General features: G+C 37.0%; 1 protein-coding gene across 1 annotated transcript in view; it reads right to left on the minus strand.

Annotated features, from left to right (window-relative positions):
* The window catches only part of SYNE1 (spectrin repeat containing nuclear envelope protein 1), a 375752-nt gene that overhangs the window by 257904 nt on the left and 102269 nt on the right, over positions 1 to 15579 (minus strand). Inside the window, exons 13-20 of the mRNA XM_054722584.1 lie at positions 13430 to 13542; positions 12724 to 12892; positions 6680 to 6776; positions 5492 to 5694; positions 3195 to 3359; positions 2569 to 2721; positions 1113 to 1256; positions 253 to 426 (exon numbers count right to left, since the gene is read on the minus strand). Coding sequence (XP_054578559.1) covers positions 253 to 426; positions 1113 to 1256; positions 2569 to 2721; positions 3195 to 3359; positions 5492 to 5694; positions 6680 to 6776; positions 12724 to 12892; positions 13430 to 13542 — 1218 coding nt within the window. The remainder of the gene's footprint in view (positions 1 to 252; positions 427 to 1112; positions 1257 to 2568; positions 2722 to 3194; positions 3360 to 5491; positions 5695 to 6679; positions 6777 to 12723; positions 12893 to 13429; positions 13543 to 15579) is intronic.

The raw sequence follows: 15579 nt of genomic DNA on the forward strand, positions 1-15579 counted from the left end.
TGGCACTATGGCTCAAAATAGGAAATAATCTTTATCCAATATGATGAGAACTCATTAGAATAGGGTTTGGCAGTATACTCATTGTCTCTCTATAATTAATAATAATAATAATAATAATAATAATTGCTACCAGTTACAGAGTATGTATTATGTGCTAGCCTGGTTATAGAATATCTATAAATAAGCACAACCTCAATTTTACTACACATGCTTTAAAAATGACCGTGTCTCCGGAAAGGGACTTTTCCTTACCTGATGTTTTTGTTTAAAAAGAGCACTAGATTGTGCCTCGTGCTCAAGCACTGTTAGAATTTCACTGATTTTCCCAAGTGAGTCATAGAAGAGCGTCATCTGCTTTTCTAATTCCTCCAACAGAACTGACAGCTGCTGAGACTCATACAGGAGTGGGGAGTAACGTTCTTTGACCTTTAAAAGCACAAAGACAAAGATTCTGTTAAAAGCCATTAAGCGCCACCAGCTGAGGGCACGGGTCATGGCTCTCAGGAACATTTTCTTTAGTGATGTGGTCATTTTGTGCTTACAGATCGCCAAAGGCATTTGTTTCATGATAGTTCCTATGCGTTGTTCAATTTTTATACAGAAGACAAATATTACTATACCAGTGACACGCATAAATGCCACAGAGTTTTCTTGTGAAAATGTCTCTCAATCGTCCAGGCAGAAAATAGCATAAGTACTCTTAAAGGCACACCAAATAAATGATCAAAAAAGGGGCATTTTGGAATTCTTTCTCATTTAAATATCTGATCTCTTCCTCTTCTTTCCTCCTCCTCCTCTATTTCTCCCCCTTTTGTTTAATCATATTTCATTGGTCCCCTGTCCCCCTGAAGAGGTGTATCTTTCTATTAAAATACAGCTACCAATGCTTCTAAGTCAATAAAGGTAATAGCTGGTATCAGCCCCAGAGTTTAATTTTTAAAACTCATGACAGAGTTACTAGATGACAAAGTTACTAAACCAAAATCACAAAAAGAAACAAAAGCGTGATTTGTTAACAAGTAAAGGATCTGCCCTCGGTGACAGAGGAGGTGGGGCGCGTGGGAGGCAGCGTTGGTCCCGCGGAGGGTAACTTGCATGAAATATTCCCCCACCTTGGTCAGCTGCTCTTTGAGCCCAGACATGGTTGCAAACATTTCCTTAGCTTCTTCCTGGGAGCTCTCTTTGGTAACGAGGTGCGCTGTCTTTGTGATGATCTTATACTGAGCATCCATCACAGGTATCCTCTGCTCGATGTCCTGCAGGAATCAGTGAACAGCTAAATTAGCACCTGCCACATTTCCTTTTAATTTCAGGATGCTGCAGAGGGTTGGGCAAAAGTCAGTATGTTCTAGAGAACATTCTATATTTACACTCATAAACCTTTGGAGATTCCAGTTATTGCTTTCCTTCATTACTAATCTTATCTAATAATAGACAAACATGTAAATTGACCATACCTCTGCTACGCCCACAGCCAATCAGGAGTGAGTATGCAAATTAACCCAACAAAGATGGCAGGTTAATTTGCATATGCAGGCGTGGAGCAGCCAGGAGGGGCTGGACGCCTGCTATGAGGGGAAGGGGGGGCAGCGTCGGGAGCTACAGTAGTGGTGCTCCGGCCGGGAGCAAGGACTTGCAGGCTCCCAGGCAGCCCAGGAGCAAAGCCAGGGGAAGGAAGGCCTATTCTTGCATGAATATCATGCAACGGGCCTCTAGTATATTATATCTTGGTAATATCACATAGCTAAGAAAAGGCTTTAAAAAAAAACAACCAAGCAGAAATCCTTAGGTGACATATGCTGAAGTAATCTTCCCACTTTCAACATATGTGCTAATGTAGTATGTAAACATTATATCAGGTAAATGCATGTGAACACTTTGGGGCAATTTATCTAAGTTTAGAAATTAAATTTATTTTCTTTAAAAAAAATAACACATTGTCATTGCAGAAAATGTATTAAATAGAGATAAGTTAGGATAAAGGAAATTTAAGTTAAAGTCCCACATAGTGATCACCAGAGCCATCAACCTATCATTACATCATTAATGTTGCTTCCTGTGTGTGTTTACACACATTTTTAGTTTTTACCAAAAAAAAAAAAAAAAAAAAAGGATAGTGCTATTTTTTACTTTTCTCACTTAATAGTGAATTGGAAAAGTTTTTCATGTCATTCAATATCCTTCCATTACTTCATTTTGAGAGCTGTGGAGTATCCAAACTATTTCAATAGCACAATCCATTTTGTAAGCTGTTACTACTGGAGATTTTTATGCAAAGGAGCCATCTACAGACTCCTATTTTCCTCCAGTGCTTTATAATTTGGTTGAAGAAAAAATAACCTCCAACCTAAAAATTATTTTGAAGTTAGCTTATGGCCCAAATATGCCTTTAAAAATTCAAGTAGTTTTTTTAAAAAATACAACTTAAAAATATTTTTGGAGGTATCATGAAGATACACATATCAAAAGAGACATAGAAAAAGCTTTGCCATGATTTGAGCAACTTCACTGATCTTGATTTTCAAAGAGACTAGATTTTTCACTTTATGGTCCAGAGAGCCCCCTCACCTCCAGGTCCTGAATTAATAACTTGACGTTAATAAAAGAGACTTCCAAGGGTTCAGAAAGCTTCCTGTGGGCTTCAGTTGCGAAGTCAGACAGGGCAGTGACGCAGTCTGTGTATTCCCTCTTCATCCTGTCCACCTCATCAGCTCGTGCATACTGTTAAGGAAAGGGGGGCGGACATCAGTGGCAATCATGAAACTGGGACTAGATGCCTGTGGCCTTTGCTTCCATGTACTCTCTGCAATCCTTACATGGTAAGAAAGACTCTCATTCCTGACTCTTATGTAGATACACTTGAAGCCCAATGACCGCGAAAGTTAAAAGAAAAAAAGGAGCTAGCACAGAAGTGAGGACTTATGATTTGAAACATGAATCAATCGTTCCATATGCATAGGTCCCAGATGGCAGTATAATCATTACTCAAACTCTACATTTCTGTTATGTTCCTCTGTTATTCAGGGGAAAGAACAAAGGACCAAGTATGAATATAACAGATCTAGACACATCTGGACTCGGCTTTAATAAGCCGATGTTATTAGAGACTAACAGAATAGTCTCTAAACAGACTGCTTATGGCAACGTTTATAGCACATGCATGTTTCAGGCATCTATAGATTGGAAAGACATACTTGCTTGACTTCCATGAACAACTCCCTCCAGCGCCCATTTAGCAGTAATAACTGCTGTTTAAGGTCACGGGAAACCACCTCTTCACACGTTTCGATGAGAAAATTGCCAGCATCGTTCATGGCAGAGTGTTGCTGTATCCAATGAGGCAAATTTCGAAAGAAGTCCTAGACAATAAACAAGGCATACTATTGTGAATCATACGCCAAATTTAATAAAGAATATGATAATGACCAAACTAAGAGAAATATCTTTGAAAATTTGTGCAAATTTTAAGGTAATCCTAACTCTCAAAATGTAAAATTTGAATAGTTTCAACAATATGAACTAGAAATGCTGAGTGTATGTCTATAAAAACATCTATGCCCTATCTTTTGCTGAAGACAAAACAAAATGTGACCATTTCTGTTATTCCTATTTTTCAGATGAAAAATTGAATTTTTGTGAGCATGAAAGACTTATACATTATCTTCTGGTGAGTAAATGCCAGTGCCAGAGTCATATAAAAGAGATACTATTGCCCTAGCCGGTTTGGCTCAGTGGATAGAGCGTCGGCCTTTGGACTGGAGGGTTCTGGGTTCGATTCCAGTCAAGGGCATGTACCTAGGTTGCAGGTTTGATCCCTGGCCCTGGTTGGGGCACGTGATGAGAGGCAACCAATTGATGTGTCTCTCTCACATAGATGTTTCTCTCTCTGTCTCTCTCCCCTCCCTTCCACTCTCTCTAAAAATCAATGGAAAAAAAAAATCCTCGGGTGAGCACTAACAACAACAAAAAAAAGAGATACTAGGAAAATATAGATTGGAAAGACATACTTGCTTGACTTCCTCAAAAAAACTGTAAACAAACTTTCGACCTGTTACTTTTGGTTGTAATATCTGAATACAGTAGATCATTAAGATAATTACTAATCATGGAGCTAAACCATCAAAGGAAAATTTAAAAATTAAATATCTGGGCCAGGAACACTAAATACAATAACATCCTCCTTCATCTGTTACACAGTTGACAATGAAGCAGTTTCCACCTGATTTCAAGTTAAGCGTGTATGTGCCAGTGTATGTACACACACACACACACACACACACACACACACACCCCACAGTGAAAGCAGGGATAACAAAAGATAATTGAAAATCCATTTCATAAGCTCTGTGTGGGAGTTCTTCCTCCATAAATATACGAGAACAGTTCTGTTTCTGGCAGTTATGCTTCCTCGGATAAAATTAACACACACGACATCTACTCAGGCACTGTGGTCCAATCAGAAAAGCCAAAATCTGTATAGCTATATAGTTTCTGTCACCATCGGCTACACAAGAATATGTAACCTAAATGAAATATGAAATGATAAAACATTTTAAAAATGACACTTCTACTTGTATAACACAAGGATAGGTGAACCAATCTTGGATGGCAAGCAGTAATTCTAACATATGTACTATATTTCTTAATGGAGTCTGGCATTTTAACATCTTTTACATGTAAATTGATTTTCTGTGGGAAATGTCTGGCTGCCATTAAGAAGTATATACAGGGGTGGGGAAAAGTAGGTTTACATTACCATCCATAATTACCTAAAAGATAAATCATAAGTAAGGATATGAAATAATAGCAACAATAAGAAGACAGATACTACAAATGAATAATATAATAATCAAAAAATAAATACAAGAATGAACTCTGTTTCACATACTCACAAATATAAACTTACTGTTGCCCGCCGCTGTATAGATAGACATCAGTCCATTTCATGTTATTTTAAAATGTAAGTGACATTAAACTAAAACAGTAACTTTTGCATATGCACATGTACACCTGTAACTGGAGGGAGGGAGTCACACCTGCTGAGAGTGAGGCCCTTGACGGAGGGTTAATAACATCCAAAAAAGGAATAACCAAAGAGACAAAAAATGCAGCGACCCATCTGTTAACCGTGGCTGCCATCCCCCAGATCCAGTACAATGTTTGCATCTTACATTTGGAAAGCCACAGGGCCTGCCCTCTCAGCTACAGATCTTGTGAGTACAGCGCCCCCTGCTGCCCACTGCATCAGTTACTGCTCTTCTGAATGCAAAAGCAAACACTGAGCTATCAGACAGGGAACTGTTCCAACCTAACTTTTATAAAGCGGCGCCTTTCTTCGTATAAAACAATGCACTACCCTGAATGTGCAGCTTTTCAGGCAAAGTCGGGATTCTTGAGTAAATAGAGAGCCCTCCCTAGAGAACAATGCTGTAACAGTCCCTTATTTTTAAATGTGCGCGTGCTCGTCTCCTCTGGTCAGAAGCACCCTCACCTTTTTGGCAAGTTCTGACTGGCTCAGCATTTTTTCAGCGTCCTCCAGCCAGGCCTGCAGCCCGGCCACCGTGTCGCCATAGCGATCCCAGTTGGCGATGACTTCCTCCAGCATGCTCCGCACGCTCCGCACCTCCACCGAGAGGTTCCTCCACTGGGCCGTGGTTTCATTCATGAATTTCATCACATTCTCCGCTTCTTCCACTGACACAGATAAAACACATCGCAATCTTTATTTTATTATTGTATTATTATTTTCTAATCCCCACCTGAGGCTATTTTTCCATTGATTTTTAGAGAGAGTGGAAGAGCGAGTGAAAGAGCAAAATATCGATGTTTTGAGAGAAAGACATCGGTGGGTTGCCTCCTGCATACGCCCCAACCAGGGCCAGGGCCAGGGAGGAGACTGCAACCGAGGTCCATGCCCTTGACTGGAATCGAACCCTGGACCCTTCAGTCTGCAGACTGACGCTCTATGCACTAAGCCAAACCGGCTAGGGCACAATCTTTATTTTATATTTTAAATCTTCCATATCTTTTTCTAGCGTCTATTACACTGGTATGCACTTATAATCCTCTAGAATTTCATTCAGTTACTGCTGAAAACATATCTTATTCACAGATACTTATAAAGATTAAGGAGGACAATATATTTAAAATTCCTAATAAATGGGATGCAATAAGTGGCATATGTGTTTGTTCACATTTTATATGCACTCAAGTAGACACACATATAGTATCAATCACAAATGCTATAGTTCATTTTCAGCAAATATGACAGATGTTTAAAAATTGAAACAAGAATATTTTACAAATTAGGTCTTTACACAAGTTACTTTATAAAATATTCAAGTTAGTCCATTTTTTTGCTATTAATCCTCAGAATTGAAAATAGTTTGAAAATTGCAATTTAGAAAATGAATGTTTATTTTGCTCTCCCTTAGAAGATCACACACACAGATGTGCGCGCAAGCACACACACGTATGATGATGCAGGTTAGGCAATATACAAAGTCAGTGGGGCTGAATTCAATGTATGCTCTCCAGGCCAACAGTATGATCACACAAAGATTCCACAAGAGAAAAAAAAATGATTTCAGATAGAAATCTGTATTTTTTCATATAGATACCAGTAGTTCCTAAATTTTCCTGTATTCAACACTGAAACAAATCCTGCCACGAGTTTTACCTGAACCGTCGGCTTTGACGTACATCTCCGCTGTCTGTTTCAAGATCTGGTATGTCACTTCATATTGTTCAAAGAACTTGCTGTTTTCTATAAAAGACTAGAAAAGGGGGAATAGTTAGAAGATAGCAAATACTGGCTTAGGTGGAAATGACAAACCCAACTTTCTTCGGTATGTGAATATGCTACCCAAATTTACCAACCTCCTTCTTCCTAAAAATGTCAAATTAATTCAACTGCCATAAATAACTTAATTATTCTGAGAATATAAAGTATTTCCACACTTTGAATTCTAACTCACCCCTAGACTGAGAAAATGTTCTATTTCCTCTCTACCCAAGGGTTTGTTTTTAGCTGTTTCTGCAGGGAACCTGAGGCTAACATTTAGAAAGCACTAAATTTAGAAGAACATCACCAAGTGTCCCGCTGGGGTGTAACACTTGCTTTTTGAACAATAATTCTGGTGAATGATTGCTCCAAGGAACTTCAGATTATAAATAAATGGCACATTGCACACTCCCCTTATAATAAAAAATAAGTACAAAAATGTTCACAAGTAGAAAAAACGTTTAATAATCTCACATTCCACCCATGTTATCCATGATCTCCATTTTCTATTTCCTAGTATAAAAATTACAGATAAGGCATGTCCATGTCAGTATATAATTTACATATGTAACAGAGTTGCTATCAGCAAATGGATGCTATAAAATTGAGAACACACAACAAATCCTTAGGTAAGTTTTATAACAGTTAACTCCAACAAATATGAAATAGCTCCTGTTTCAAAGATTATTCCTACTTCTACAAAGTAGGAAGTTGATGTAATTATAGGTAACAACATATCACCAAAAGCTCTTTAAATTCTCTTAATAGCATAATTAGGTCTTATGATTGGAACTCACTGAAATACTTGATGTCATTATTATAAAATGCAAAATTAGCCTTCAAAAACCAGCTGAAGTCCTCAATAGTAGGCTGATAAATGCTTAATATGGAGATGCAAAACTACTCAGACAGAAATTGCATAGACATCCTTAGATTTTATTGATAAACATGTACCATATTTCATCATAACATTTAAAAATTACCTGTATAATACGTTTCATATCATTTTGTGTGTAAAAGCATTTACTTACATATTAACTGTTCTTCAGGGAAATTGTAAAGAGAGAAAGCTGTGAGTTGCTTGGAATGAGGGGTCCTATGATGAATACTTTATTCAATCATTTTAATAGGCTTCATTATTTTTGTGTGAGGATAAAGTAATTCCACAATAGCCTGATTGACTCATTATTTAGCCTGATGTGCTATTTCTTTAAGCTCTCCCTGCTCCCCAACTGAAGAAAAAGTAATTTATTGTAATTTACATTTTTAGTAACTTAACCAAGTAAGCAAATCAAGATTTGATTTTTTAAAAAAAGGAAAATTATACCTAATCTTCAAGACACTGTAAGAAATTGAAAATATAAATATCTCTGGAAAAGTTTTAAAAACAGCCTTTAGTTTGGGCAAAAATTTCAAGAAGTTAATGGAAAAATTGTTCCAAGTGCCAAAGAAATGGGAAATCATGCCTCTACTGGACAAAAAGACTTAATTAGGCTTTTGCTGGAGTAGTTTACAAACAAACTGAAGAAGAGAGAAAAAATTTTTCTAGTTTTATTTCTGGTCGAAGGGGGAGGGGTAGAAAAAAGGGAATGTTATAAGAATATCATAAATACTGTAGAGTTTTATTAAAGTTTTTTTCAGCTTTCCCATGAGGAAAATTAATAATTTTTAGAAGACAATGCTTTCTTTGTTATTTTACTTTTTAATTATTTCATTTATCTTGGTTCTTTTTTCTGGATATTGAGTAAATCCAGTTAGTAATATGAGTTGTTTTGTCTGTTAGAATTACTTTAGCAGGAAGACTGCCAAACCTCCTTTTTACTGTGAGCTATCTAGAGACAATCTCTCAGATTTTGCAGAAGTAAACACAAATGCGTGTTTAAAATAACAGCGACAGGATTAATTTATTTCTTTCAAAATAAGGTTTACATTTGGATGTCAAGTTGAACAAATAAGTCATATTAGTCAGTAGACATTTAAAGAAAAATAAGATACCTCGTTGTGCCACTAAATTCAAAGTCTTAGTGGAAAAGACTGTATTTCTATTCTCACAAGATAAATATAGGTATAAGAAATAAAAAGCTCATCAATTTCACTCAAAGGGAGCTAAGCCAGATTTTAAAAATGAATTCTGAGGAGTGGTTTCATCAGAATTGTCTATGTACATTAATAAAATAATCATAAACAATAAAATAAATGTTCATATTATTTATGTTGCATTCACAGAGTCCAAAGTTCCAAGAGCTCTTCTTTTATTTTATGTGAAAGAACAAAATGTTATCCTATTTCTTCCATAGTAAAATTGAAGCATGTGTTAACCCACAGGGTCATTTTATGAACAATTCTGAGAGCAAGAACCAAACCAGTCATCTTCTGATTTTCATTACAGTATGTAATCTCTTATTAGTAGCATGCAGCCTAAATTAATCAACAAGCATTTGTGAAGTATTTTCCAGGAATATATTAAGTACTTACCAGCTGCATGCCATGTACCTTGTACAAGAAGTAATAGAAAGCACATTCTCTAATTTTCTAACCCTTAACAAAGGTATTTTTTTTTCAGATGAGTAAGATTGAATTCTGTTTCTGTTGTTTGTTCTTTTATTCTGTTCTTTAGATTCTGCATATAAGGAAATCATATGGTATTTGTCTTTCTCTGTCTGACTTATATTACTTAGCATAATACTCGCTAAATCCATCCATGCTGTTGCAAATGGTAAGAGTTCATTCTTTTTTATGGCCATGTGATATTCCATTGTGTATATGCACCACGGCTTTTTATTCACTTATCTATTTTTGGGCACTTGGGTTGCTTCCATATCTTGGTTATTGTAAATATATGCAGAATCTAAAGAACAAAATATAAACTAACAAAATAACAAAAACAAACAAACAAACAAACAAAAAAACAGACTCAATAGAAAGTGATGGCTGCCAGAGAGCAAGGTGGTTGGGAGACTGGGTGAAAAAAGTGAAGGGATTAAGAAGTACAAATTGGGCCCAGCCAGCATGGCTCAGAAGTTGAACATTGACCTATGAACCAGGAGGTCACGGTTCAATTTCTAGTCAGGGCACATGCCTGGGTTGCGGGCTCAATCCCCAGTGTGGGGCATGCCCAATTTAATTAAAAAATAATTTTTAAAAAGATTTAATTGAGAATTCAGCTAAGGCAAATATAATTATAGAAAATTTACATCCTGAATATTATTTTGGTTATTAGATGATGTAGCAGCATATGGTTCACTACAGTAAATTTTTTTTTTAGAAAACAAGGAAAGGATCATATTTAAGAACCTGATTTATAATTTTACTTGAAAGTCTTTATACTCTTTGAAATAGTCTGTTTTAAAGAGAGTGATTTTCCTCCAAACTCCAAAAGGATAAGAGAGTGTCTGTGGGGTGTGAGGTAGAAGTAAAACAGTATGTGTCAGTCTTTGTTCCTTAGAAAATTCCTATTATTATTATTAATAAACTAGAGGCACTGTGCATAGATTTGTGCACAGTGGGGTCCCTTGGCCTGGCATGTGCCCTCTTGCAATCCGGGATCCCTTGGGGGATGTCAGACTGCTGGTTTTGGCCTGATCCCCAGAGGCCAGGCTGAGGAACCCCACTGGTGCACAAATCGGTGCATTGGGTCTCTATTATGCATATAAGATCTTTGGTTAATCTCTCCCTACCCCCCTCCCTCCCCACTTCCCTCTGAGATTCATTAGTCTGTTCCATGTTTCCATGCCTGTGTTGAGCGTATGCCCCCTGGTGGTCAGTGCATGTCATAGCTACCAGTCGAATGGTCGCTTAGGCTTCTGTATATATAGATTTGGGAAAAAGTGAGTCTTCTAGAATCTAGCTATTTATAAAGTGACATGGGTAGTAAGGGGATGAGCCATGATTCAACACCTTTCTGCGTGACTGGTGGCTAAGCTTCCATAAGGTCCCCCATCTGACCTCTCCCTGCCCTAAATCCATGCTGCCTATACCAGAAATAGTAGGAACTATCAGGCTACAATATTAAAGTGGGAAATATTCTCAATATGGACCAATATTAAATGGAACTATTATTTATGTGAGTTACAATTCTTTAGTTCTTTCAGTTACAAGAGATCATTTTAATGATTTGGTCTATTAAAGTTAAAAATCCTTTTTCACAGCCAATTTTGTTAGAAAGTTTACTGTTTAAGCACAAGGGCTTTTGAGTCAGAAAGAGGTGGATTCAAATCCCGACTCCACTCCTTACCAACTGTGCCATCGGAGCATGTGACTTAAGCATTCCCTCTTTGTTTCCTCAGTGAAACAATATGAAAACCCTTGGCATATGACAAATATTCAATTTTCCAAAGTTATTCAAACTGTTAAAAAATACCTAAAACCCTTTCTGGAAAATAGTATGAGTGATAAATAGGTCTTTTTCACAGGGCATAAGAATATTAGGACATGTTCATTAAAACCTGCTATGTTTGTAGAGTAACTAGCAATTTATACAAATGACTTTGACTTAGGAAGCAGTTTAAAATGAGCTGTATGGTGAACTTCATGGACTGGCAGAAAATACTGCTTTTTTTTTTCTTTCATCATTGGTAACAACTCTCCACTCACAAACCTTTTACTTGAGGAAATCAAAGAGAATTATTAACATCATTGTGTTGAACATTAACCTGGTGCAACACTCCTATTAGGCATTTCAATCTGACTGGTCGTCCTTAAATAGCTGGAAAAAGATGAATCCTGAATAATTACCTCCCGAGTTCAGAGTGTATAAGACTAAACCTGAATACATAAATGCATATCTGTATTTCATATTTAAAAATCTGATATAAGTACTTGAAGTTAAATACATAGATTTTTTATTGCTTTTCAAAATAATTTAAAATGAATAAGGAAACATACAACAGAGTTCACATTTTTTGACAATTATTTCTGAGACAATAAATTAATCAAAATAAATATTTTACTACAAATCTGTTAAACCTTTTCCCCTTTAAATGCATGCTGTTCATTTATCACTTAGAAAATGAAATTAAAATGTAGCAAAATATTTTATGGTTCTAGGATGCTTCTTCTATAAAGACATGGTTTCAACAAGTATCAGTCATACCAGTTTCAGAGTTATCTGTGACTGTCAGGTAAAATAGGGGCCTATATTTTGGATTTATTAATTTATTATTTAGAATTTGTAATTAAACATCAATTGAACAAGACAGAACTGAGATGTTCTATTAACATTCATTTTGTGAGAAAATTTGTATTTTTAATAAATTTGGGGGGTGGGTTTTTAACTAAGAGAAATAAGCTGCCTTTGATAATTATAATTCTCTAATTACATGTAAATGGAAACTCCTGGTTATAGAACAACCTAATTCCTTCATTAATACAATGCTACTATTCTATATAAATAAACTAAAATATGAGATAATCTTTACTGATAGCCCAAAATATGAGATCATCTTTAAAAATTATATTGGTACAGAGATTTACAAATTTTTACTTTTCCTGGGTGCACACAGAAGCAAATGCTCAGGGAATAACCATAAAAAAGACATGCTCTCCTAAACTAAAAAAAAAGTTTACAACAATTGAGAATTGTTCTCCAAGACTGGGTTTTAGAAGACAAGAAGATAACCTTTAAGTATGTTCACTCAGTTTCAATGGAGCTCACAGTCAAAGCCATGGGTATACAATGCAAAACCTTTTCTTTTTTAAGCAATAAAGTCAGTCACAATGGTTCAATGTGGTTAATGCAGCAAAATATTTTATATTTCCGAAGAATATAGGTGTATATTTCAGTTTGCAATGAATAGCTCACAAACTTCTATGGAGCCCCTTTAACACACTGGAACCCTTCACATTTCAATCCAAGAGTAAGTTATCAGATACACTGGCAGGTATTCAACGCTACATCCCTGGTCCTCTGATTCCTCTACCCAAGCCCCAGGGACACTTACGATGTAGTTCTGCAGCAGCAGCTCCACGGAGTCTCTCCTCCCATATTTGATGATCCAAGACTTCAGCTTCGACTCTGCAAGAACCAGCAGTGAGAGCAGACGGTACTTTAATTCTAGAAATTCCATTTTCATTAAGTGCAGTTCTGATGTGGAGGAAACAAAATGAAACCTAGAAATAAAACAAGGAGAATTCACAGAATGTAACTAAGTAACAGAACGGGGCTTACTTAACCTGTCACAGTCCCTGTGGAATCTAATGCAGGCACGGGGTCCTCCAAACTCTGGCTGATCGATCACTATCTGGAGATCAGATTCCTTTTCTGGCTCTGGGTTTAAAGGCGAATCGGGATTGAGGGAAGTCTTTGATATAGCTCTTTCCCCTGCCAACATCTCTCATCTGTTTCTTTTATACACTGTTCTTGCAATATTACATAATGTTCCTCACAGCCCTGAATAAAAATACAGCCTCTGAAGAAACCAGTTCTGTGATTTCCGGGCTCTGCACACCAGCAGGTTAACTCTTTAATTAATAATATGTTAGCATGCTGGCATTCTTAAGCATATGTTATGGGAGCCCGATTTTACTCTACCAAATCTAAGCATCTCTGTAAAAGAAAATACAAATGCATAAAAAAAAAGAAAAGCAATGGAAAAAGCATTCCTTCAGCGAGCGTTTTAAAAAGAGGCTCCGTCTAAGACATCTTACCTCTCGGCCATGTCCTCTAACTGGTCAGGTGGCACTGGGATCCCGTTGACCGACCTGGTCCGGTAGATTTCATGGAAGGCCCTTTTGTGGGCATCTGTGTTTTGAAGCAGATCCTAGGATGCGATTTTTAAAAAAAAAATAATAAAAAAAATGAGGCAACATGTTCACAGGAGGCTAAGAGGCATCCTCTGCAGCCTGCACCGATGAGTCAATGTGTTCGACAATTTGATGCTGTTGCCACATCCACATGCGGCTCGGCGCCTGTCACAGGCTTTTCCCTCGCACAGGAGCCCGTGCTGGTCTGCAAGGCCCCGGCGAGAGCTGCCTCTAACGATCATGGCATCTTTTAAACACACATGCCACTCGCACGGCAATGCATTCACACGTTTTAAAGGTACATGATCCAAAGGAAAATGGCATGATTGCCACACACTGTGACTTGGTGGTATTTTTCTCCTCCCTGGAGTTTTAGATATGCTGGTTTTTAAAAGCTTGAAACTAAAGCACAACTAATTTAACCCTTTCATGGCAAAAAAAGATTAGGCTCTACAGTTTTTCATTTTCTTTTGAATGCATGCAGGCTGTCATAAAGTGATATTTGCTTGCCATCTAAAGTAAGTCGACTATATTACAATATTTTATAAAAATACCCTTATGGTTGGAAGATTTCAAATAAGCACAGGGAGTTTCCCGTAGATATCCCATGTTAAGTTTATAAGTATTCCTTGCAGACTGCATAGAACTCCATAGTTTGAATAATTTATTTAGATTAATTTGAATCTCCCTTGATTTGTTTCCTGAGGTTTTCACTGTCAGCAGACTTATTCATATAAAGATTTACCTGAATTTCACAATTCCTAGCCAATTGCAAAGAAAGACAGAGGTGAACAACTTCATGCCATATTGTGTTTATGCCATAGTTCATTTCTCAATAGCAGAATAAATACGCAACAGCTTGTCACTCTCTGAGAAGTAAGACACATCAGTCCATCAGAGTGATATGTTTAAATGAATATTGTTTCTCCCACACCAGGATTCAGTGGATTAACTGGAGAACATAGAAGCAAAAAAGAGCCTCAAGCCATATGAGAAACACTTGATGGGAGCGGAAAATGGAAGGCTCTTATGCTCTAAATTAAAATGTTTGCAGTCATATGTGTTTGTTGACATAGGTGACATTAATTTGGGGGCAGGATATTAATGTTTACACTGTAGAAAAAGCCCGGGGCAAACTATTCTATCCTGACATATGTGGCTATATCTACATTTTAACCTGCTTTGAGTCTGCAGGTGACTGCACAGACACTCACAAATCTCTCTTGCCCAGAAAGAGGGCAGTTCGTGTGGCCACACTGGTCCAGAGGACAGAGGACTGTCCTAGAGCAGCTATTGCTGTATTTCAGTCACTCTCCATCTCCTTTCTATGACCCAGACACATTCCTATGTCAAATCTGTTTTATCATTTCTACATCTTAATAGATGAGAATTCCATTTTCCAGTTACTCAGTCCCCAGATCAGTGTCATGTCTGACTCTCCTTCCTTCATAATCAGTATATAATGCTGAAAATTTTCTTTGCTGTGACCTAAAATTTTATTCAGAATCTGACCATTTCTCACCATCTCTACAATGACCATCCTGGTTCTGGTGAATCTATTTGGGTTATTGAAACTGGTTCATTGGCTCCTACCCTTTCTCCCTAACCCCATCTATTCTCACACAGCAGCCAGGGTGATACCATTTAAAAAATGATAATAATTGCCCTGGCTGGTGTGGCTCAGTTGGTTGGGCATCATCCTGTGTACCATGAGCTTGCCGGTTCAATGGCTAATTGATGTTACGCTCTCACATAGATGTTTCTCTCTCTCTCCATTTCCCTTCCTCTCTTTCTAAAAATAAATAAACTATTAAAATATTTTTTAAAAAGTGATAATATTCCTCTGGTAAGAAAGCGGATGGGTAAAGATGGTTATGATATGACAGAGAAAACCAACAATGCCAAAAGTGCAATTAAGGAGAGCGAGAAGGTGCAAAGAAACGATATGGAGCTTAACTGTAGGCACAGAAAAGATTACCAAAAAATAGAAAAGAAAATTTTGAACAATTTTCTGATAATAATTTTGAAAATGTAGGCAAATGGCACAAATTCTT

The sequence above is a fragment of the Eptesicus fuscus genome, chromosome 10 (genome assembly GCF_027574615.1).
Source record: "Eptesicus fuscus isolate TK198812 chromosome 10, DD_ASM_mEF_20220401, whole genome shotgun sequence".
Taxonomy (NCBI): Eukaryota; Metazoa; Chordata; class Mammalia; order Chiroptera; family Vespertilionidae; genus Eptesicus; species Eptesicus fuscus.